At 52.0% G+C, this 25,325-nt stretch overlaps 1 protein-coding gene across 8 annotated transcripts in view; it reads right to left on the bottom strand.

The window, feature by feature from the left end:
* Nucleotides 1-10,094: 10,094 nt before the first annotated feature.
* The window catches only part of BCL11A (BCL11 transcription factor A), a 126,596-nt gene continuing 111,365 nt past the window's right edge, over nucleotides 10,095-25,325 (bottom strand). For 4 of the 8 annotated variants that reach the window (XM_059840524.1, XM_059840523.1, XM_059840528.1 and 1 more), the window contains one exon: nucleotides 21,849-23,891. In XM_059840524.1, the coding sequence (XP_059696507.1) occupies nucleotides 21,886-23,891 (2,006 nt within the window). In that variant the 3' untranslated portion in view covers nucleotides 21,849-21,885. Of the gene's footprint in view, nucleotides 14,696-18,170; nucleotides 21,779-21,848; nucleotides 23,892-25,325 lie in introns of those variants that run through there. The other 4 variants (XM_059840531.1, XM_059840525.1, XM_059840529.1 and 1 more) reach the window with 4 other exon arrangements.

Here is a 25,325-nt window from a genome sequence, read left to right as displayed (position 1 = left end):
CAGTGGGGTCAGAGCAGACCAGCACCCAACCCTGCACATCCATGAGCACGTGGAGCTGAGCAAAGCTCAGCTTTGCTCCTGGCTGGGGCCACCCACCTCACTACAAAGGGTAAGCAGGACTCAAATTCTTATTTGCCTTTCTGTGGAAAGAAGAAACCCTTTAGAGATGCCTCCCTTCTCTCCTTCCCAGCTCCTCACTTCCAAAAACCCAAAACTAGCTTGACAGCCCCAAAACCCACATCCCTTTTCAACCTGGAGCAGAGGCAAATTGAATTAAAGCAGTGACCAGGAAGCACAGAGTGTTCTGGGCCTTTCCTCAAGTTTCTTGTTATGAAATTGTTGTGAAATAAAATCCCCTCTTTTCAGAGCACACCAGTGTAATTGCCTGACTGCTTCCCGTGTCAGAGTGACCAACACTTTCTGCTCCTCTGGGAATGTAAAACTGAAGAAAACATCACTCATTTGGACATTCATTATGTGGCTCGTTATTGTACATTAAACATTTTTATCCTTACAATAATGGCCTGGCTCTTACCAGCCACAGGATTCCCACTTCTCCCTCCAGCCCAAAGACCAGGGCGTCGCTGCAGCTCCAGAGGGGGACACCCAACACTTGGGGACCATCCCTGTGAGTGGAAAACATCCCTGCTCTGTTCATGCCGCAGAAAAAGAGATGCCTTTTCATTTCCAGGCAGCATTTCAATATTCATTAAGAGCAGACTGATGGCACAGCCCTTAATGGCTCCAAGGAGGACTGAGGAGCCTGGCTCTGGGTCTGCAGGAGTCAGGGATGCTCTTTTAATGGACAAGCCTTCATCCTGCCATCCTGGCTGCTGCTGTGGCCCAGGAGCCAAAGCCTGGTCCCCTGTGCCTCAGATGGATGGGCAGAGGAAGGAGTGGCCAAAATAATTTCTAGATTATCTATTATTACCTAGAAACCTATTCTAGATTCCCTCCAATTCCTGCAAGGTAACACCACCAAGTTCAGCTGGAGTCTCCCTTGGGTGAGGATGGGTGAATCCAGGTGTGGACAGCAGGGGGGACAGCAGGGGGGACAGCAGGGGGGACAGCAGGGGGGACAGCCAGCAGTGCCCAGCCACGCTGGCCTGCCCAGTGACTCCTGCCCAGGGAGAGGCAGTCCCCAGAGGAGCTGCCACCAGGCATTTCCAAACCAGTCCAGCCAGTTGTGGCGTGGGCCTGCCAAGCCATGCACAAAGCTGACCTTTGCTGGGCTTCTCAGAGGGGAGGAGGGTGCTTTGGGAGGGACAAAGAACAGGGCTGTGGTGTCCTCAAGGGCGAGGTGGCACCGCCCTACCAAAGCACAGGGAGAGCCACGGGACAGACCCTTGTGTCCCAGGAGACCTGGGCTGAGCTCTGCACCACACAGACCCCAGACACAGCCCTGGAGAAGCTTCCCCAGTGCTTCTGGGAGGAGGAAAAGGGATGCAAAGGAGTCCCCTGAGCAGGGCACTGTCACTGGAGCCAAGACCAGTCTGCAGTGGGGAGGGGGCTGAGAAGGGAATAACAGGACCAACATCTCCTGCTTTCTCTGTCATCCACCCCAGCCACAGGCAGCACCAGCTGGGCCCCCCAGCCCCAAATCCTCCTGCCCAGGCCCCTCCAGAGCTGTGCAGGGAGGCCATCCCAGCAGCAAAGCCCAGCAGATTGACACAGCCTGCTCCTCTCAGGCACCACATTTCCTTCTGCAGCTTCCCCAGGGCAAAGGGGAATCACCCCGTGGTGCCAGCCCTGACTCACCAGTGAGGGAAGCAGCAGGCAAGGCACAGAGCTGCACAGCAGAGAGGCTGAGCATCCCCTCCCTCTCAGCACTCACAAGAGACACTGATGTCTCCAAGCAATATGGTTTGGCAATTTCTTTTCTAGTTTATCAACACCTAACAACCAGCAATAAATTTCAAACTTAAAGAAACTGTAAAATGTTCTGCCCACTGCAACACTGAAGTACAGCCTTTCCCAAAAACAGAAATTTCAGGTACCAGAAAGGAATTTTAAAAAAGAAAGAAATTTCTTTAAAAGTGTTTCTGCCCAGAAAAACAGAGCAGCACATCTTGCCACAATGAACAGCCCAGCACAGAGCAACCCTGCAGCTCCAGAGCTGCCTTCAGAGCAGCACTGCACAGCCCTGCACTCCCAAAATATTTCCCTGGCCCAGCTGAAGTGCTCAGCCAAGCCCTCAGTGCCAGGGAGCAGAGAGAGGCTTTCCAAAAAGCTCCTGCCCAGCCCACAGGGAGCTCTCCCCTCTGGCAAAGGTGGGAGAGAGACTGGGATACAGCAGCCACGGCAGGTGCCACTCCTTGGGCACAGGGAGAGCCTCCAGGGACAGAGAACAGCATCTGCAGAGAGCAGGATCTGAGGACAGGAGGGCTTTAAAGAGCAGCAAGGACAGGAACCACTCACCTGCCTCATGGAGAGCAGCTCCCTGGCCTTCCCAGCAGGAAAAATCCACAAAGATGAGGTGGCCCTGGCTCCCAGCAGGATGCACGGGGAAAATCCAGCTGGAGGCACCTCACAAGAGTCTCTGCCCTCTGTGAGCACACCCTCTCTTCTCTCCCAGGGCAGCACAGCTTTTCTTCTCCACATCCAGAGCCTGCTGGACACTCTCAGTCACCTGGCACTTCTAAGCACCAGCCTTGCACAATCCCAGGGGGAGTCTGAGCCCAAAAAAGTCCTTTTGTGAGGCAGACAAGGGCAAAGGAGGAGCACGGGCAGCACCTCCCAGGCCCAGTCCAAGAGGCAAAGGCAGGGCAGAGCAGACAGGGGTGACAGAGCTCAGCCCGTGCAGGACATCCAGAGAGCACCACAAAACCCCAACCTTGCTGCCAGCCCTGCCTGCCTGAGCTGCAGGGCACCCTCAGGCCAGCCCCAAAGTGCAGCCCAAAGTGTGGGGCTGGCCCTGCCTTGGAGAGGGGCTGTAGTCAGCCTAAGGAACACCTGGAGAGGGGCAGAGCCCCACCTGAGGGCAATCAGGAACACCTGGAGAGGGGCAGGGGACAGGTGAAGGTCATTAACACATCAACATCCCTGGCCAGGCAGGGCAGCCCGGGTGCTCTCTGAGCTCCCCATGGTTGGTGGGACAGGTGTCTGAAGGGTGGGAAATTCTCTCCCACCCTCTCTGTCCCTGTCCCCATTCCTTGGGTGGCTCCTGGAGCTGCCAGAGGAGCCTGTGGCCTCAGCCAGCTCTGCCCTCAGCCCCCATGGGACAGGGAAGTCCCAGCAAGTGCTGGTGTCACCCTGGGCTCATCCCAGCCCTGAGCAGCTCCAGTCCCACTGGAGTGTTCCTGATGGAGACAGCATGCTGCAGTGTCCCTTCTCCACAGGTTTCCCAGTTAATGTCACCCAGGAGCAGCTGTGTTCTGGGGACATGAGCTCTCTTTGTCCTGCTGAAGGTCACTGCCCTACCAGCACACCGATCCTTGTCTTCATCCCAGCAGAAACTCTTGCAGAAAAGCAGAGCACAGACTGGAGTTAAGCAGTAGGGAGGACAGACTCCTTCAATCCAGAATTTGCAGAGCTCCCCAACAATTCATAGTTTTGAACCATCAGCACTGGTTTTTTCTATTAAATGGGGGCTGTGGTGTGTCAGGAGCTCACAGGAGTCCCCAGGTGCAGCACCACCCACCTCCTGTGCAGCCACCAGCTCCCAGCAGCACAGAATTCCAGTGCAAGGGCACCAAGAAGCCCTCAGTGCTCACCTCTAATTGAACAAGACCTGTCCTGACAGTTCAGGGAAAGGGGACATCCCACATTGCTGTGGGAGGCTTTTTCTTCATCCTCCCTGCCCGTGGGTTTCTCTCCGTGCCTCTGTGCAGCCCACGGACCCAGCACCTAATTCTACATTAAATAAACATCCTCTCTGCTTCTAAAGAAGGAAATACACAATCTGCATCTGCTTTAACCAGCGTTTAAACTAGAGAATTTGGCACTCTGGAATTGTAGAAGGCATTGAGAGAGGCATTGCCAAAGCAAAGCTCCAGGGTCTTTTAGCAACCTGGAAAGGGATGGGGGGAGAGCCCTGCTGAGGAAAAGGTGGCTTTGTCCCACCAAACTGCCCGATTATCCCTTTAGACAAAGCCTGCTGGGTCAGGAGGGAGCAGCTCCACGCTGGCTGCTCCACTGCTGGATTTGGCAGGGGCTGCTTTCCCAGAGCCCAGTGGTTCTCCATGGCAGGAGAGCACAGCCAAAACAGCCCAGCACTGGCTGCAGGTTAATCATATTTACTGCAGCTCTCTTGTTCCAAGGTTCTCAGACAAAGGATAAATTCAAGAAAACTTAAAAAGAAACAGATCTTTGGAGCTGACTTGTTGTTAATGCAATTAGGATGAGGGAGAGAATCTAATTACCAAGGGCTCTCACTTCTTCCCCCTGCCCCAAGCTGCTTTAAAGAGGAAGATCTCAGTGTAGTAACTTTAAGTTAAACTTTCTGGTTTACTTTACTTCTGAGCACAGCAGTTGTTGAAACAGCTTCAGGGTTTTCTCAGCTGCATTTTCATGTCAGTACTGAGGAAGGGATGAGCTGACTCAGACATGTCAGAGGAAAGGGAAGAGGTGTAAAGGATATAGAGGCTAGCTTGAAAAGAAAAGCCCCCCAAGATGTTTGAGGGGAGTTAGAGCTGCACCTGAGGCTGCAGTGGGGTGGAGGAGAGGCCAGAGGAGCAGGTCATGCAGGTGGCTGTGCCCCAGCTGCCAGAAGCACGGGTAGCACAGCTCTGCTGCAGTGCCAGGGTGGTTTGGCCTCAGCTATCCCGTGCAGATAACCCATCCTGATGGGAGCCAGCAGCTCCAGTCCTGGTGGTGAGCCCAGCCTGGGGACACCAGCTCTCTGACCTGCAGCAGGGGGGGCAGAGGGCAGTGCCCAGGCTGTGAGCCCAGCAGTGATGGGACAGGGGTTCTGCAATTAAAGCACATTAAATAATAACAGTACCACAAATGCCATGCACCTGCACCCAGGTACCAGGCAGCACTTGTGCTGCTGCAAATCAATAATTCCCTGTCTCCCAGCTCCCTGTCCCCAGCCACCCCAACACACACAGCTGCATCCAGCCCCATGGCACGTCCCAGGCAGCTGCAGTCCAGCCACACCAGGAGCCTTCCTGGAGAGATACTGGGCATCACTCCATCCTGGGTAAAGCCTCCTGCAGCCTCTCCAGGGCATTCCCAGTGAGAGAGAAGCCCAGCTCCTGGGACAGGCCAGCTTTCCACGGGTCCCTGGGCCTTCCAGGTGGGGCAAACCTCAGTGTGTGAGGGCTGTGAGACACAAACACATCAGCTGCTCCCAAAAGCCAAAGGCTTTCCTGAAGGGACAAAACACAAGCACAAAGGGACACTGGGGGTTTTGGTTGTTTTTATTTACTTTGTTTAATAAACCAAGGTGCTGTGTGATATGGAACGCTCTTCCCAAGGGCTGCTGGAGCCACACACGGGCACAGAGCTGCCTTCAATCCCCCGGGGAGCTTTTCCAATCCCTTCCCAACCCATCCCCAGCTCTGCTCTCAGCACCCCGTCCCTTATCCGCGGCCGGAGGGGGCTCGGGGATGCGGGCAGCCACTGCCAGCCGCAAGGAAGGACATCCTTCCCCATTTCCCCATCTCTGGCTCCGGGGCTGCCGAACCACAACGGCCCCGGGGCGGGCAGGCGGCGGGATGGGGAGGAGGGGAGGATGGGGAGGATGGGGAGGATGGGGAGGAGGAGGAGGATGGGGAGGATGGGGAGGACGGGGAGGATGGGGAGGATGGGGAGGAGGGGGAGGAGGGGGAGGATGGGGAGGAGGAGGAGGATGGGGAGGATGGGGAGGAGGAGGAGGATGGGGAGGATGGGGAGGATGGGGAGGAGGGGGAGGATGAGGAGGATTTCCCTCCCCTGCAGATGTTGGTGCCCGCCGCGGTTCGCGGCAGAGCCTGGGCTGCCCGATAAAGCAGCCGGGCGCCCATAAAGGATTTATGAGCCTCCTGCTCCTAAATCGACAGGAAAGGGGAGGTTTAGGGCGTGCGAGACGAGCTGGAGATGGTGGTGCAAAGTTATCACCCGGGGTTTGTCCGCGGGCTTTATGTTGTTGGGATGTTTATCCTTCCACTTCCCGCAAAGTTCGCCTTGGAAGCGACAAGGGAAAGCCTCGTCCCTCCGCATCCACACGGTGCTCCAGGTGTTCCTGTGCAGATCCAGGAGGAGGTGGGGGGGAAGCACCACTGAAACAGCTCTTTCTGTAGGTCTGTGGATCATGCCATGCCCTGCTCTGTCAGAAAAGGTTGGTCTGCTGTTGTTTTTTAGGGGGGGTTTAATGGGGGGTTAATACCTGAGCCCCCTCAGTGTGCCTGGCCAGCAGAGCCCCATAAATATAAATATTCCCAGGCTAACTAACCTGTGGCCCCATGCTGCTGCCCAGATGGACCACTAGCCCTGTTAGCTGCTGAATTTAGGATTCTTAAACAAAATAAAAAGGTACACAGGATTTATTTTCTTTCTTTAAAAAAAACAACAAAAAAAAATCCCTCAAAGCAAGGAGCCTCTTACAGGGGGCCCAGCCAGCCCAGTGCCTGCCACAGGCATTACCCAGCACTCTTTTATGGTCTTGGCTGGCTGGGGGCACCAGTGCTGCTTGAAAAAGCAGCAATGTTCCTTGCAAACAGTGGTTTGGAAAGAAGTATTTGATTGTCAGAAGGAGGGATGAGGAGGCAGCCTTGGGATGAGAAGTTTCAAAGCACGGCAGAGACCCTGTTCCAGCTCAGCTCTTGGGGACCAGCTGGAGACCAGGGTTTCCCCCAGCACATTAAAAACCCAGTTATTTCATGCCCTGAGCCCCAGGCAGAAGCTGAGGTGGGGGAAGAGAGCCTGACCCCAAAGTCGAGCTGCAGAGCCCCCATCCCATTCCAGTTTCACACCCAGAATTGGAGAGATGCTCTACAGTGCCACAAAATAAATAAAACCCCTGGGTTTCAAAGGAAGGTATTTACCTGGGCTCGCTGTTTTGCTCAGCCTGTGACCTCTGCACATTATACAGGAGAGCAGTGTGATGCCCCTCTGAAAAGCAATCTTCCAGGGTAGGGCTCCTTGTTTTATTTTCTCCATTTGAAAGGACAATTCCAGGCTCGGGATGGCTCTGGTTTGCAGGGGGCTGAACCAGCTCTTTTGTCTTTGAGGGTGTGAAGTGAGGGCACCACATTTTCTGTGCTTCTCTGAACAAGTCCTGACCTTCCAAATCTAAAGCTGGATGGAGAGTAGGCCTGGTATTTGGTGTATCTCTTTTTTATTTGTCCCAGCTGTCCCCACCTTGCACGTCAAGTCCTCCTCCTGGCCAGAGGCTTTAACCTCCAGCATGTGACCAACAGCAAGGACAGAGCCAAGGGCAGCAATTGCACCATCTTCCAGCTTCAGAGGGGAGGGGAAAAAAAATAAAATAACTTAAAAAAGCTCCAGGAAGCAAGAAATGGCCAGGAAAACCCAGCTGAGAGATATGGTAAAGGCTCAAATCACTCCTGTTGTGAAGAAGTGCCACAAGCAAAGCACCCAGAAGCCTCGAGGTCCCTTTGCCACTGAATGTTTTCTGTGCCAGCAGCACTGGTGGACACGTCCTGGCAGCCCAGGAGGAGGTGCAGGGCCCAGGGCAGGGAGAGAAAACCCAAAACACAACCGAGATGGGGCACCAGCCCAGGGCTTGCCCTCGACCTGCAGGGCACAGTGTTGGATGTGCACAGGGAGCCAGCCCGCTGCTCTGGAGATGGAGCCCTCAAAACACACCCAGGGCAGGCCCTGAGCCTGTTTTACACCACTGAAACCCCACTGCAGTGCTGCTGGCTTTCACCACGGGCTCTCCATCCAAATCCAGAGTGAACCCATCTTCTGCTGCCCCCCACCAGCCCCTTCCTCCCACACCCAAAGCTCTGCACCCTCTGCTCTGCCTTCAGCAGCTCCTTCATGGACTGGCTGACTCTCTCCTTTTTTATTTTAAGTACACAGCACAAAAAAAAAAAAAAAACACACACAGGCCAACTTCAGAGATTCCCACTAGAAAAATTAAATACTCATAATGCTTTTTTAAAGTGAATTGGGCCCCTTAATTTGCATCTTATAATAAGGATGTTATCGTACTGGTTTATGGCTCAGCTCTTTAGTTTCTATCTCTCAGGGGCTAGATTTCCCCTCATGAGTTCAATAGATGTCTGTGAACTAATGTAATTTTTTAAAGGGCTTTTCTTCTGTATTAACATTACAACCTTTATGAGTTAAAGGTTTCCCTTGCCCGGGCACGGGGTGTGTTGGAGTCCCAGAGCCAGGCTCTGTCCTTTCCAGAGAGGATGCTGCAGCCAGGGTTAATCCTGGCCAGGGGGTGGGAGCCTTCCTCACCTCCCCACACCGAGCCCAGCTCTCCAGTGTGCTCCAGCTCTTACACTTGGCTTAATTATGAAACATTGTCACTCGAATATTAAAATAATGTTTAATACACAGAAGGGAATAAGCCAGTCTGGAAAAATGCATAATTTCCCTGCACCTGCCCTTGCTCCTGGCATGCAATGAGCTCTGCTCTTTTCCTCCCTCTCTCCTGACTGCCTCCCACAGCAGTGCTGGGAATGCACTTCCAAAAAGCCTTGAGAAGCCAGGGAGGCGTCCCCCACCTCTGCACGTTCCAGGAGCGCCCATCCATCCTCCGCTGCCCTCGTCCCGGGGGGGGATCTGTCCCAGCCCCGCCTCTGAGCAGCAGCACCCGGGTCTTCGGGAGAGAGGAAAACAGCAAGGACTTGCCTAAATCCCAGAGGACGTTTTGGAACTTGCCCGAATCAGGGCCCCGGGGCGGATGCTCGGCGTTCCCGAACAGCTCCGGGAGCGCTCAAACACGCCGCGAGCAGGAGCGATGTCGAAAATGCCAGCCCCTGCTTTAATGTAGCCCGGGATCATTCATCACCTCCACACCTTATTTTATATTGCCAGGCTCTGCTTTAAATAAGCTTTTTTTTTTTTCTCTCTTTTTCCCCTCCCCTTTAATCACTACAGCTGCAGAAGGTGCTGTCTCTTCAGCCGGGGAGAGGGGGAAGAGGGGAAAAAGTAAGGAAAACAGCTAAAGGAGGGTTTTAGGCAAAAAAAAAATAAATAAAATAAAATAAAAGCCAACTGGAGCAGCCAGGTGCAGAGCAGCTCCCAAAGGGATGTTCCTTCCCAAAGCCTCCAAGTGGAAAAGCCAAAGCCCAGGGGAGCATGCCAGGCAGGGAGCAAGGAAAAGGTCTGCTGGAAGGAGAACATAAAAGATGGGTTTTATCCATAGTGGAATTAAGGGCACAGGGGGATTTTGGGGATGCCCACCAGTGGGGGATTTCATGGACACAAGCCATGGAGCAAGGGCTGCCAGGGGACACCCTCTGCCCGCAGGGGAGGGGGACAGGAGTGCCACAGGCACCGGGCTCTGCTGGCCGAGCTGGAGCTGCAGGACGGGGTCAGGGAGAGGACAGGCTCTCACAGGGAAAAAAGGTTTATTTAGGGCTCCATGCCCTGCTCCCTCCCTGCCCTGAGTGTCCCAGGGTTCCAAGGGCAGGGCTGTCCACAGAGTGACCTGGCACCCCTGTGGGCACCACGAGCACGCATACAGAGACTCAGGGAGCAAACTCAAAGCCCCGTTATTTTCTGCTGCCGGCTGGTGTCCGTGACAGGAGGCCCCTGGCCACCACCAGCACCAGCACCTTCAGCCAAGCCCCGTGCACAGAAGCAGAGAAACCTGAGGGAAGGGGTGAAGCAGCCCCTGGATGCTCTGCCTGTGCTCTCACACCTGGGAAGCATTAGAGGCTTAGTGCAGTGGTGGAGCTTTTGAGCCGGGCTTGGCCAGCTCTGGGGATCATCTGCCAGACCCCAGGGATGCCCCTCTGCCAAGGGGACCCTGCACCACTGGGGTCACCCCTCAGCAGCTCTCTGGGGTTGGGCTGCTCCATCTAAACCTCCTCACTGAGGAGAAGCTCCTGCCCAAGCCTTTGGGGGGTTCAGCTGAGCCACACAGTGCCGGGGGAGGAGGAGAGGTCCAAAGGCACCACCTCGTTCGTGCCATTGAAATCAGGATGCTGCAAAACGTGAAAATAACTTGAAAGGCAGTAGCCCCGTTTTATTAATAGCAAGTATTTATTAGCCTCCTTGATTTACAGTACGTTTCTGAAAGCCATCAGTCCATCACATTCTTCAGCACAGGGGCTGAGGTGTTTTTCTTGGTCAACACAATATGGAATATAGACCCGAGTATGAGAAGCCAAACACAACCTTCATTTTGCATGCACAAATCCCGCCGACGGGGGCCCGCCAATGGGTCCTGTATAGCCCTTAGACACATGCAGACATTGGGGGGAGCTGGGAGCTTCTGTACATCACCACTGGAAGCCCAGAGGGTCATGGAAAGGGCCAGGGAAGAGCTGTCGGGGCTGGAGCGACCTCGGGAAGCGGCACACCCCGGCCACCAGGGAAAGCTGGGGATCCACCTCCCGTGGCTTTTGTGGGGAGAAACCACCTGCCCATCGTGCCCCTCCGTGCAGAATGGGATGCTCACACAGCACAGGCACCTCCACCCACCTGCTGCCACGGCCAGTGCCAGGTTTTCCCCTCCTCCCGCCCTCGCAGCCGGCATTCCCAGGGATCGCGCCGTGCTCGTTACGGGAGGCCGGGAGGAGAAATTAAATTGGGGCCCCCTGGTTCTGCCATCTGAACTTCATCACTGCTAAAGATGCAATAAAAGTCATGGCAACAAGGAGCAAGCCTCCACCAGATGTGTAACTCTATGCAGGGAGATTCAGGAGTAAGGGCCGTGTTTGGGGTTTAGGGGTTTTGTTCTGTCCTGGTTCTGCCCCCTGCAACTCCACCTTGCCTTGGGAATGATGGATTGTTTGGACCCTGCAGGAGATGAATCCTAAGAGGATGATTTTTTGGGGGAGAGAACCGGGATGGAGGGGCAACAATGTTTGACTTGCAGCAGATACAACGCACAACTGAATGATGAAGCCTGAAATGGGAAAGCTGGGTGGGAGGAGAAGCAGGGAAGAAGGAAACAAGGCACCACTCCTGTTTTTGAGGGCTGTGGGGTCCAGCTCACTCCTCAATGAGACTTTTCAGTGAGGTTCAGTGGTGAAACACCCCAGCAGAGCAGGGGGCCCTGGCACAGCAGTGGTGCTCAGCGGGTCCTCCCCCTCCTCACTGCCAAAACTCCACAGGTAAAGGCTCAGCCCGGGCCTCACCCGCACCCAGACAGCTCAAACATACACTAGAAAGGAGATGCAAACCCAAAGTAAAGGCTAAAGATGCTAAAACAACCTGCAGCAGCCCAAGGAGGATGGAGCTTCCCTGCAGCTTCCCCCAGAGCCCACAGCTGTGCTGTCAGCCACCGACACCACGATGCTGCTTGAACACAGTCACTGAGTGGGACCCAACACAAAGCTGGGGTTGAAAAAACCCACGAGGAGCTTGGCAGTTTTGCTTGGAAACTGACTCACAAAATCTGTTTTCAGATCCCTTCTGGGGAGAGGTCTTGCATCTCATAAAAGTCCACAGCCCAGATGCATCACGAATCCAAAACATACATTATTTTGAAAGCAAAATTTAAGCTAGGCTTCACGAAAGGCTTGACCTTTGCTGCATTTTAGTGTCAGGAAAAGTGTGCTTAGAAATCAAACACAGCATAGTCAGGTCATCTCCAAGTCTGAAAGCAGCTTTTTAAACCCAAAACCTCAAAGATAAGCCAGGTGATTCCCAGGAATCTTGCTCATCTCAACCCCCGGGACTGGGAAGAACATTCATCTTTTCTTTATTAAGAGCCCCAAAACTTTAGGAGCTTTGTTTTCTTAATAAAGGCCAACCACACCTTATTTCCAATTTGGATGTGCAGACCAACACCTGGAGAATATGCCAAAACACAGAACCCCTGGGAATACGGCCCCTCTTGCACCAGCAACCTCCAGCTTTGAGGCTAACAAAGCCCTCCCCTCCCAGGAAACCTTGGACTCTTGTTAATTGGCAGGAACTCACCAAGCTGCTGGTGATCCCCCACACACAGCAAGGGGACTCAGCCAAGCCCTGCTCAGACAGAAAGAGGACCCTGATGACACCCTTAATTAAAGCACCCAGCCCCCCCAGGTCACCCAGGGCCGTGGAAACCCTTTGGAATCTCTGCCAGAGCCAGTGCTGAGGCTGTCCTGGGGCTCTGCAGGAGCCACAGCAGAGTCTGGAGCAGGAGCAGGAGCAGGAGCAGGGCTGGCAGCAGGGAGAGGAGCCCCGTGGCTCACAGGGGGCTCTCAGCACAGACATGGCACCTGTTAAGGCAACACGAATTCTGAAGATGTTTGAAAGCCCTAAGAGTTGGGGGAGAGTTTAACAACTGTATTAAAAAATAGACATTTCAAAGACTATTTTACTACATCTTCAGCACTTCAGGTATCACTTCTGTGCTTGGCAGAACACACTCAGCCACCCCTACTTTGTTATTTCTCACTTTTCCTGGGAGAAACCCTTGCCCTCACGCTGCCTGCTGAAGGAGAGACAAGCCACAGCCAGAGAAAGCAGATCCCATCACACTTTTTCCACCAGGCAGAGCAGCCAAAGCACAACCAGCTAGCCCAGAAGACACCCACGAACTGAGTTGGACCTGTGCTCACACAAAGCAAGGGTCAGACACCCCCAGAAGGAGCCAGCACGCTGGAACTCCTCACACAGCAGCTTCCCAGCAGCCCTGTGGATGCAGACCAGGTGAGCCCTGCCCAGCAGTCCAGAGAAAGGAGCAGAGCAGCCAGTGACTCCACAGCCCTGATCTGACACGGCTGCCAGGAGCAGAGATGCCAGGGCTCTCCACCACTGGTACACTCACAGTCAATCAGGTGCTTAATCCAACAGGATTCACCCTTCCAAGGCTCAAAAACCCCTTAGGAGCAGACACAGAGGTGGCAGCACAGGCTGGGTTAGGAAGAAACTGTAAGAACATCCCCCGATGATAAAAAAAGAGCTGAGGCTGTGCGGAGACTTTTGGGTGGTTTGCCCTCCAAGACCAGATCACCTTAGAAGAAGCAGCAATAGCTCCCTTTGTGTCCCAGTGCACCAAGTCCTCCAGGCTTCCAGTGTGGCACCCCTTGGAGATGCTCCTGCTGCCCACCCCAGCCAGATTTTAAGGTACTGAAGTGTCTGTGCTTGTGCTGTGCCCAGGCCACCAGGAGAAAACCACAGCCCGGGGTTTGAAACAACAAAAGAGCAACGCTGTCCATGGAAAAGGCAACATGGTTTTCCCTACAGCCAGGTTTCACCAGGAGAGAGTGGCCCCAGGTGAGGGTCTCGCTCAGACTGGAAGCAAGGAGAGGAACAGAACAGGATGAGACTGAAGGTGATGCACAAAGCCAAGCAATCCACTGGCTCTTTCCCCAGAACTCGACTCCATCCCGCTGATCCCGGCCAGCCAGCCCCTCCACTCGCTACCCAGCTGCTTCTGTCACCAAATAAGAGCCATTCCCACCAGCCAGCACAGGCAGGAGCAGCTACAGCCTATCAGTCCTGTCAGAGCCAGCACAAAGCTCTCACATCTCCCATCTTCTGCTCAGCACAGCGCCTGGGCCCCCACCCAGGAGCCTCCTTGGGTGGTGCTCAGCGCCAAGCCAGGGACGCCCCAGTCCAAGCCTGGGAAACACCGGGACAGCAACCTGGCAGATCCCCCAGCTCAGGGCAGGCTCTGCATGCCCTGCTCTGACTCTCAGCACGACTATCACCCCTCCCAAAACCTGTGCTGGCCTCGCTTCACATCATGGATCAGCCCCAGGAGCTGCCAGCTCGGCAGCAGAACGCAACACCAGAGCTGGCATTCCCCAAGGACGCTGCAGGAGAGCTGGAACCCCCCTTCAGCATCACCAAAGGCCAGAGGCAGCTCAGCAGTGCTCAGGGTGCCCGGCCCTAAGCCCAGCTCCTGGCCTAGCTCTGTGGGAAAGGTCTGTCCTGTCTGCTGGGAGCAGGCAGCCCCTGGTGCCAACAGCATGCCCACTGAAAACCCAGCACTCGCTTTTCTGCAGCCGGGACGGGAACACAAAGTCACACCAGCCGTCTGGCCCTTGTTAGCATTAAAAATTAAAGACAGAGCAAACAAAACCTAAAGCTCCAACATTTATTATGGCAATTTCCCACCCACCCACAGACCTACACTGTGTTTTGCTTTATTTTTAATTCATCACATCAGATGTGCCTCCCGAGGAAAGGCACGTTGCGGGGATAACCAACGGGCCGGGTTGTCCACGAGAGCAAGACAGTCTTTTCCATGGGGAAAGGAGCCAGTCGGAGCCATCATTAAGCCCTTGACCTTGGTGGGTGGGGTTTTTTTTGTTTGTTTGTTTTTAGAAAATGAAAAAAAAAACCCAAAAAACCCAATGAACAAAAAAAAAATAAAACCCCAAAAAAACGGAAAAAACCAGCCCCAAAGAAGTGTTGTACTCTATTACAAAATATAAATACGATAGTCTTGCAGGCAGGAGGAGCCCGGGGAGCGCTGCTGTCGGCGGGTGACTCCTCAGGCTCTCCCGGGGACGCGGCGAGCCAGCAGGACAGAGGCCACCTCCAGACGCCGAGACGCCGCCGGCCGCTTGCCCCAGCTTCACCTCCTTTCAGAATTTAAGTGCTCTTGAACTTCCATCCGAAAACTGCCAGACATCCGGGGCTCCCTGGGCGCCGCGCCAGCTGGGGGGGTACGCCGAACCTACAGAGAGCATGGGGACAGAGGAGAGAACAGGTGTGACATGGCCCTCGGTGTGAGTCATTCCCTTATCCTACTTCTCTTTCTGCCTCGTTTCTGGCTCTAACAACTAGGACACCCAGCTGCCACAAAGGGACACGGCAGGACGGAGCCCTTCCTCTCCCAGGCCACGCTCCCGATCCGGCATCCTCGGCACCAAGCGGGAAAGGAAGAAAAACCTCTGGCTTTACTGGACAGGGACCAAGCCAGCCTGTCTTGCAAACCTCCTCTTAGTCCTTCCCAAACCCTCGTGGGCTTCCCCCAGGTGCTGAAGGCCCTGCTGAAAGCCCCTGGGACTGTTAACACGGCACACGGCGGGTGGATCACGGAGGGCTTTTCCCAGCTCCCAGCACGTGGATATCACGCGGCATGGACGCGCACGCCGCAGCAGCAAAGCTCCAGCTGCACTGCCCCAGCCCACGCCCAGCAAAGCCCTGGACTGCAGCAGCATGGGATGGGGCACTGGAAAGCAGCCACTCCCAGCTCCAGGCTGATCACCCAGCACTGCCCTACCCGCACGACAGGCTGAGGGCTGCAAGGCCGGCACATCATCAACACACTCCTCAAAATCCACCTCGGCCGCCCAATGGGGAGCTGGTTTCCATGGAATTTACTTCATTAATACTTAAAAGAGTGGTTAAAGGGCTACTACACGTGAGCTGCCATCAGGACTTCGTAACCAGCTCCTCCCCAGGCCAGCTCTTCAGTGGGTGCTAGCTGGAGCGCCTGCTCTGAAGTCAAGAGCACCGTGCCCAGTTTCTCTCCAGGGAGGGATAGTTGCTGCTCCTGTCTGAGCCCAAGAGTTTCCAGGCTAATGTTAAAGCTGGCTGAGACTCCCAAGGCAGCCAAGAGCAGCACAGCCATCCCAGCACACCACCACCGCAAAGCTTAAGTCCTGCTGAGGGGCACAAAACCTCGGGGTTCCCCCACGCCTCCTGTCCCTCCTGCATCCCTGTGGCTCGTTGGAAAGCAGCAGCCGAGCATCTGGGCTCGAGGAGCAGCATCTCTTCAGCAGCTCTGGCAAAGAGCCCTCCGGGCAGTATCACTCTCTCCTAGTCAATACTACAATTTGTCCATGCATCCGCCAGAAGTGGGTTTCAACCTTTATTGGAGGAAAAAAGAGAAGGAGGGATCTAAGAGAGCAGCTGGTGTCATTTTTCTGTTGGGTACAAACTCTGCACTTAGATAAACCCCAAAACTGCATCTCATCAGATACGCCACAGCCTCCTGAATGTCAAGCAAAGACATGGTATCGCTTATTCCTGTATTATCTCAGCCCTTGGAAACACCATAATATGAAACATCTGTAGCCTGAATTCTGGATACTGTGTCAGCGCCTTCATTACAATAATCATTCCATTTGGAGGAGGTTAGACACCAAAGGGTCTATGCCATAAACCCACGTTCCCCCTCAAAAGGTGACGGGGCTTGAGATTTCAACAACAGACGGCATTACCCAACCATCACTCGTTCCTAGAGACACCTTTTTGCACAGAAACAGGGAAGTTTCTGGGGGGCTCAGGTCAAGGGTGCGCAGGATGCCAAAGCAGCTCGAGAGCTCCTGGTGGGGTCTGGCACATCCACGCCCCAACCCAACAAACTTCAGTGTGTCCATCGCACCCCTAACTCGCTGCCCTGGCAGAAAACACCACCTCCATGCACACCTGCTTTGCTGTGGGGGGTCGGCAAAGGCGAGCTCTGACATCTCCTCCTACAGCGGGAGCCGCTTCTCCTGCCGCTCCTTCCTCCGACCACCGCCCCTGCCCTGCGCGCCACGCGGCGCCCCCTGCGCTCCTTCCTCTCTGGGAAAGCTGGAAAACTCAGCTTTGGGAAACCTGAGAACCACACGCTCAATAAAGAAGTCAAAGTGGTGCTTTCCACTGGAGCAGCACTAGCGATGCCTGCCTATGTGCTTCCATATGGGATTATTTCCTAAGTACAACACAGTGTAGGGAAAGGCAGTGGGACGACGAGCACCCAGGGTCCAGCACCCACTCCATAACACACCCAGGCTACGCTCGATCCCGGGCACAGCAAACCCCAGTCCTCTAGGAAACACCTCCACCATGGTCTCACAACAACCAGCCATAAAAACAGGGATAGGGAGGGAAGAGGCCGGACTTTGTACAGGTATTTCCTGGCACAGGATCAAGAGATGCGTCATCAAGGCAGCTGCAAAGCACATCCCTGCGGACACTGGCCCTCCAGGGAACAGCCTGTGTCCCTGCCTGCCACCTCAAGCTCCCCACGCAGGGGTGGGACTCTGCCTCCCCTATGCCAGGGATCCCTCTGGCACCACTCCAGCTCCAGCCAGTGGGTACCACCCTGCTGAAGGGGAGAGCAGCTCCGGGGGCACCGCCCGCACCTTTCCAGCCCTCCTGCACTCTCATCCCGCTAGCCCAGACAACAAAACCTTCCCCCTTCCTCCTCCAGGATTAAAATGGAGCTTTACTACGTTCTTCTCAAATCTCTCTTAGAAAAAGAATATATTTTCTTTCTTTAGATAGGTATTTCTGTCTTTTTTTAAAATTCCAAACCTCCCCCTTCAGAAGGCGCCGGGCAAAATACAGGCAACAAATGATGCCATCACAAGAAGACAACAGAACAACTGGAAGGTTTTACAGAAATCAAAAAAAGGAAAAGAAAAAAAAATAGTATTAAATCCATTACACTAGGAACAGCAAGAGACAATATCACAGCGGTATGTGCTTTAATAAAGTAAAGAGATGCTGCAACATGCAGTATTTGTCAAACTGACAACATATACAGACCCCTAAGGGGGGACAGGGGGGACCTGAACTCCAGATTTTAGAGACAATGCACAGAAACCTGCAATTCCCACCAAAAAAGACAAGAAAAAAAATCAAAGACCGGGGAGAAAAGAAGGGAGCTCCCAGCTCCACCTGGGAGCAGGGCTGGGAGCTTTGGGCTGGGCTCGGTGCGATCCCAGAGACCTCGGCCCCCCGAGAGCAATCAGCTCCCAGGTGCCAGCGACTGATGTCACCCCGTCCCCAAAAGCAGCGGGGACAGGGGAGCCCCGGGGGCTGCAGAGCTGTTGTTTGCTCACCTCTTCTGCCACAGATCTGCCCCACGGGGAGGGAAGTCCCTGCTGCAGACCGAGCGAAGGCCGGGGCTGCCGCAGGCTATCGCGGTAAGGGGGTCACAGCTCACTCCTAATCTAGAGGGGGGGGAAATCCCAAAGCTACAGGTCCAGACTGCAAACACCTTCCACTGGCTGGACAGTGAACTCCTGAGCCCAAAAATCCTCTTCCTGGGCAGAGGGGGCTGATTTAAGTAAGGCCAAGCTGGGTGGTGGGCGCTCCCTGGGCACTGGAGCGGGACCCCCAAAACGCCCCTGCGTGGGACCTTCCCCTACAGCCTGCTGCTGGAAGCCACCTACAGCGTGTGTCAAATGAGGACACCAGAAGCTGACACTGTGTACTTTAAGGTTTTTTTTTTATTTTTTCAATAAAGGGACAAAATGGGTGTATGAACAGGATAATGCAGACAACTGCCAAAAAAACACAGACAGTGGTTTTTCCAATAGAACTTAACAAAGACCAGAAACAAATACAATAAAAAGCCAGGTTGTAATGACCTTTGGTCATCCAAATAATAAAAAAAAAAAATTAAAAAAAATTTAAAAAAATTCCCCCCCCCAAAAAAAAACCCCAAAGAAAAATAAAAGATCAAATTAAGTGCCTCTGTTTTGAACAGAGCACATAAGCAATAATAAATAGTGACTCCCATAGTAAAAGATAAAATTTCAAGTTACGACAAACAGCTTTCATTACAGGAATAGAAAAGGCCAATAACAAAATATTCTGCATTGCCATTTACAAAAAAGTATTGACTCAAGCGGGCTTTCTCTTTAATATGCTTTGCATATGAAATTCTTTCCAATCTAAATATAAAGCACCATTTAGTTTTTGGCAATGAAAAAAACTGCAAAACGGTTTTTTCTTTTCTTTTTTTTTTTTCCCTTTTTTTTTAGCTTTTTTTTTTTCTTTCTTTCTTTTCTTTTCTTTCTTTTCTTTCTTTTACTGCATATGAAGTTAAGATGCTGGAATGTCGGGTGATAGAAGGAAAGGGACATAAAGCACACTACATAACAAACCAACGTTATTAGCTTGCAGTACTGCATACAGTATGGCAGCAGGAAAAAAGAACGAAAAAAGATATGTACACCCCTCTGTGACGGCCAGCAGCGTGACATCGGAACAGGTTCCCCCCAAAGGGCCATTATATGGCCTCGGATCTGTACAATGTCACACCTTTTTTGTCTTTTTGTCTTTTTTCTTTTTTTTGAAACATACAAATAATTTGCACTATATTATCCTGCCAAATTAAAAAAATATACTGTGGCAGCCTGTGGTTTTTTTTTTTTTTTCCACTACCAAAAAAGGTACATCGATACCTTTTGAGAGAACAAGCAACAGTTAAAAATACAAGCTTCAATATAAATACTATAGTGCCTACACTAGATGAACATTTAATTCAAATACCATTCTAGAAATACAGAAAAAAGAGACCATAAATGTGTTTTAGCATAGGAATCAACATGAGTGTGCATTTTCCTATATTTAAGTACTATATAATCTTAAAACCTTTCCCCAATGCATGTTTTTATACAACCTGAAGAGCTGTGTATATCCAAGGCATAGAATTTCCACTACCATTTTAAAATGAGTAACAAGTCTTGTACACCACCAAGACAATGAACCCTAAAATACAGTTTTCCCCCTAAACATAATGAAGTGTTGTGGTTTTTTTTTCTTTTTCTTCCTTAAAAAAATTTTCTTAACATTTATATTTAAAAAAAGGTTTTGTGGTGGTTTTTTTTTTTTTTCTTAAATCCTTTTTTTTTTTTTTGTACAAAAAAAAAAAAAATCCTCGCACTGTAGGAGTGAAAGCAATCATTCATTTTATGTGAGTGTAGAGTCTGTTTCCATTCACAGCGCTGTAATGTCGCGTCCGAGAAGATAAGCTCATTAGTCAAGTAAATGGCTGGCAAAGTTTGTGGGGTTTTGTGGGTTTGTTTTTTTTTTTTTTTTATGCTCATCAATGTGTGTTGAATTTTCATTTTTTTAATTTTTTTTTTTTTCTTTTCAGCTTTCTTGCAACTTTTCCCTTAAAGTAAAGACCTGTAAACTGGGAAAATTGTACAGTGCACTTAATTGTCCTATCTGAGCAGTCTCATTTTATACTCAACCTCTGTACCTTTGATTAAAGAAAAGATACAGACATCACAGGCAGAGTCAAGTGCTATTTGAACACCAACCGGGGCGGGCGCTAGCTTAGGAATAAAACAAGGAATCCTCTTCCACGTCAACACAAATAGCACACAGAGGATGGGGAAAAAAAAAAAATGAAGGACAACTTTTAGGGAGCACAAACAGATACTGCTACTCTTTTGCTTTTTTTCTTCCTTTTTTTTTTTTTTAATTTCCTGTTACTTCTTCCAAAGCATCACATTAAAGGCAAGTCTTATAAGAGTTCATAGTTAATCACCACTGTGTCGATATTAGCTTATACACCTGTTCTAGTTTTAAATGGCAAACAGTACCACATTGTGCTAATAAATCACAATTTATTTATTTTTTTGCTCCTCTATCTGTTACACTCAGTAAAATATTATTGCCAGTCTTTATTTTATTTTTTATACGGTATACACGAGGTCTTAAAGTTTATAATTTGATTGTCAGCTTGACAACCAAGTGGCTCCGAATTTATTTGTTTTGGTGCCAGAATCAATAAAAGATATTATTAAAAGTAAATATCTTCATAAAACGGATTTCCTTTATTGTGTGTTTAATGGTGTTGAAGGGCCTCTGCGCGTTTCACATTCTATTTAATCATTGATGGGGAGGGGGGAATAAAAGTTTGGGGCAGGGCGGGCGGGGGGCAGGTTCTACATCTCGTTTTAAGCTCTCTCCACGAGCCAAGCAGGTTTTTAGACTGGTACGATCAGTTTTAAAAAAATAATAGCAATAATAATAATAATAATTAATAATAACAATAAAAGGCAGAGGAGAATGATGATTAACTAGGACTGAGCGGGTCATTTCTTTCTCTTCCTTAGTTTCCTCTTCCCTCTTCGTTCCTAGGTGGCCGGCGGTGTGAGGGGCACGGGCGGCTCCCAGCGCAGCCGAGCTGGCGACGAGCTACGCGTGGAGGACGAGCAGAAAGGAGCCATCGGCATCGGCCGTGACTGACCCAAGGCACTCGGATTACTTATTATTATTATTATCATCATTATTATTATTATTATTATTTTTGTGGGCGGGTGGGTGTGTTTGAAATCAAAAGCTAAGAGAAATCTACCTCTTCCTGACTGGTGGCGGTCGGTTATTCCCAATTAAAGGCCTTTTTTAGTGTTCCCAAGGGGAACTCTGTCTCCAATCGTGGGTTTATTGGTTTAAGACAGCGAGCTAGGCTAACACAACGCTTCTTCGGTGCTATCGGTCCTGTCCGCAGAGGGTCACCCACAGCGAGCTTTCCTTTGCACGTCACAAAACAAAACTGTACATGATATGTATTACAGGATGTATGCAGCATGGTCGGTTTTGTTTGCTCTCGGGTTTGGTTTTGTTTCACCTTTCTTTTTTTTTTCTTTTTTTTTTTTGTTTTTTCCTCCTCCTCCTCCTCCTCCTCTCCTCTTTTTTCCTCTTTTTTTTTTTTTCTTTTCCTTTTTTTTTTTTTCCCGAACGGAATTGGAAACAGCGACGTGTTTGCTCAGCAACTAATCAGGGACAATTTAAAAACAGCCATAACATACCATACATGCTGTCTAATCCAAAAATTAAAAAAAAAAAAAAAAAAGAAATTAAAAAAATAAAACCAACCAAAGTAAAAAAAAAAACAACCCAAAAAAAAAAAAACCCCAACATACACAACATGTAAATTATTGCACAAGAGAAAGGCTCAAAGTTTGCGTAAAATGCAATAGTATTGCCCCGATACAGATCATGCATTCAAACGGTGAGAACAAAAAGAAAATAAACAGGGTGTGCTGGTGACAAGCACTTTCCAAATATCCTTAGCTTCCATGACTTCCATCACAAGGGACTAGAAAATCTCTACGGGGATGCGGGGTGGGGGGCGGGGTGGGGGGGGGCGGTGTGGATGGGGGTGGGGGGGGTACGAATATACCTCTATTCAGTTTTTATCTCGTTATTCAAGACTCGATCACTGTGCCATTTTTTCATGTGTTTCTCCAGGGTACTGTACACGCTAAAAGGCATCTTACAAATCTCGCATTTGTAAACGTCCTTTCCCACCTGCCCGTGTGTTTTCATGTGCCGGGTGAGCTTGCTACTCTGGGCGCAGGCGTAGTTGCAAAGCTCACACTTATACGGCCTCTCGCCCGTGTGGCTCCGTCTGTGGACGGTGAGATTACTACAGTTCTTGAAGACCTTCCCACAGTACTCACAAGTGTCGCTGCGTCTGCCCTCTTTTGAGCTGGGCCTGCCAGGGCCCGGGCCACTAATATGGGGGGTGCTCCCTCCGCTTCCCGTGCCGCTGCGGCCTGAGATCCCTCCGTCCAGCTCGCCCGGCGGCGTGGAGAAGCGCAGGCTGCCGTTCTCCGAGGAGTGCTCGGAGGAGGAGGCGAAGGGCGATTGTCGGGAGTCGCCGAAGCTGAGGAAGGGGTCCTTCAGCTGCCGGGAGGCGGCGTAGCCCGCCAGCCACTGGGAGTAAACGTTCTCGGTGTTGGGCATGGCGGCGGCCGGCAGGTCGAACTCCTTCTCCAGCTTGATGCGTTTGGAGAAGGGGCTCAAGGAGCTGGGGCTACCCAGCAGCAGCTTTTTGGACAGGCCTCCCGAGGCAGACTCCCCCGGGGAGCAGCCCCGGCCGTTGACGGCCCCCTCGTCGATGCGGTCGGACTCGCCGGCCACTGAGTCTTCGTCGCAAGTGTCCCTGTGCACCTCGGGCTCGGGGAGGTGGCCCCGCTTGTGTTTCTCCCCCAGGACCTGGTGGAAGGCCTCGCTGAAGTGCTGCATGGAGCTCAAGACCATGCCCTGCATGACGTCCGGCATCGCCCGGCCCTCCTCGCCGGCCCGCGAGTTGTTCTCGTGGTGACGGGCCGCCTCCAGGCTCATCCCGAAGCCATAGTCCGGCCTGTCGCTCTCGTTCAAGTCCTCCTCCTCTTCCTCCTCCTCCTCCTCCTCTTCCTCCTCCTCCTCCTCCTCTTCCTCATCCCCGTTCTCAGGGATCATGTTGGGGTCATTCTCGCTCTTGAACTTGGCCACCACGGACTTGAGGGCGCTGCTGGCGCTGCCCACCAGGTCGCTGGTGCCCGGCTCAGGGGAGCTGGCGGTGGAGAGCCCGTCGTCCGACTTCACCGTCATGGGGGAGGACTTGTGCATGTGGGTCTTCATGTGGCGCTTCAGCTTGCTGGCCTGCGTGCAGGCGTGGTCGCAGAGGTTGCACTTGTAGGGCTTCTCCCCCGTGTGGCTCCGGCGGTGGACCACCAGGTTGCTCTGAAACTTGAAGGTCTTCCCACAGAACTCGCAGGACTTGGACTTCATGGGGGGCTGGGATGGAGGAGGAGCAGACTGCAGAGGAGGGAGGGGCGGCGTGGCCAGGAACGGGGGCTTGCTGCTGGGCTGGAAGGGCTGCAGCAACCTTTGCATAGGGCTGGGCCGGCTCGGGGACAAGGGTGGGCTGGAGGTGTTGCCGGCCAGCTCCCGCAGCCTCCGGGAGAAATCCATAGCGGGGGGCTCCATCGCCATGGGGTTCAGTCGCAGCACCCTGTCAAAGGCACTAGGGTGATGGGTGGCCAGAGCCATTTCTTCCGCACCCAGGCGCTCAATGCGATGCGGATCCAAATGGTGCCTCGGGGGAGGGCTAAAGAGGGGCGGCGTGGGTGGGAAACGCCCTTCTCCCAGCCCCGACGCCTCCCTCGAGACCGAGCCGGGTATTCTGAGCAGGTTAAAAGGGTTATTGTCTGCAATGTGAATCCCGTGGAGAGGTGGCTGGGAAGGGCACTCTGCACCTAGTCCTGTTGGGATACCAACCCGTGGCGTCAGGGGGCTGCCGTGCTCGCTTTCTAGGTAGATCCGTAAGCCGTGTGTGTTCTGTGCGTGCTGCAAGAGGAACCAGGCGCTGTTGAAAGGCTGTTTACAAGTCGTACACGTGTAGCTGCTGGGCTCATCTTTACCTGCAAAATAACACAACAAGCAGCGTCAATCTCCGGCCGTCTAGCGGCGGGCGAGCGCTCGCCTCCCCGCCTAACCTCCTCTCCTCCTCTGGGACACTCAGCTGGGAGCTGGGCAAGGAACATCCCAGCTGAGGGACAGGCAGGGGACGTGGATGGGAAGAGGTCAGGGGCACCCACACCAAGCACATCCACCTCCTCCCACCATGCCCAGCTCTGGGTTCAAACTGAACCGTGTTGGGCAATCACAGAATAAAACAGGCCAAGGAAAGCAAGAGATGGTAAAGTCAATCACCAGCTCCAACTCAGTTGACTTTTATGCCACAAGAGGCTGCAGGCATTTAGAGCGTTCGTAAATAAATATGTAAATAAATATATAAATAAACATGAAATAAAGAAATTCCTGTCTGAAAAGCACTCCACACAGATCCGTTCAAAGCATCACAATTGCCAGCAAGCTGGGCATCAACACATTTTTAGTCTCCTCCTTATTTCGAGACTAACAATGTGTATAAAATTAAGAATCAACTTCTGCTCCTTAGCAGAGATTCACCTCTGGGGCAAGGAAAGAAATAAAAATAAAAAGGGAAGGGGGGCAGGGGGGGGAAAAATCGAGCACAGGACAGGGAAAGGAGAAGACAGAGAGAGCGGCAGCTCCGCCAGGGAAAGAGCTGGAGGCCGGCCAGGAGGCCTGGCCGAGCGCCCTGCCGGAGCCGCATTATTTCTCTCGCGCTGAAAAGAAGCTGAGGATGGTAAATGCCACTTTGGCAAGTAGTGAGCTAACTCTATTTCATGATAATTTATTTTTGGAGATAACACGGACATTATAAAAGAGCAACCAACTAATAAATAACTAAACAAAAAGCCGGCTAATAATGACAGCAGAAAGCAGCCCCTTCTAATAAACGGCAAAACAAGGGGGGTGAATAACTTTTTGAGGGCCGCCTGCGAGGGAAGAGTGGCAGTCTCCCCCAGTGAGATACAGCAAAGGTGAGGGTGCCTTCATTGATTACTGGGATTTTGCAAATAATTCACTTCCACCCCCATATGGATGCTTTTTGCTAAATGCCGGTAAACTGAAGTTGGAGCTAAGAGAAGGATATAAATTCATTTCCAGCCTTGTTCAGCAGTTCTCACAGAGCTGTTGTTTAGCAATATTTTAGCAAATAAAAGTAACGTTGAGGTTAGCTGAGAGATAAACCAGGAGCCTTCCAAGGGCATCAGCACTTAGGGTGGTACCGGCTTTCACCACATATTCCTGCCCTGACTCAACATTTACATCCCAAGGAATCTGCTCCTTAGGCATCTCTCTTGGGTGAACAGGGTGCACTGAGAGTTGCCCTCATTAGGTTTCCCCTATTTGCTAATACAAAGAAAATGAAGATTAAAAAGAACCAAATAAGGCGAATTAGGAAAGGGAACATCACTTGATGTGTG

Source organism: Haemorhous mexicanus, chromosome 3 (assembly GCF_027477595.1).
Source record: "Haemorhous mexicanus isolate bHaeMex1 chromosome 3, bHaeMex1.pri, whole genome shotgun sequence".
Lineage (NCBI taxonomy): Eukaryota > Metazoa > Chordata > Aves > Passeriformes > Fringillidae > Haemorhous > Haemorhous mexicanus.
The sequence above is the reverse complement of the archived record's forward strand: the minus strand, read 5'-3'. Positions and strand labels throughout refer to the sequence as shown.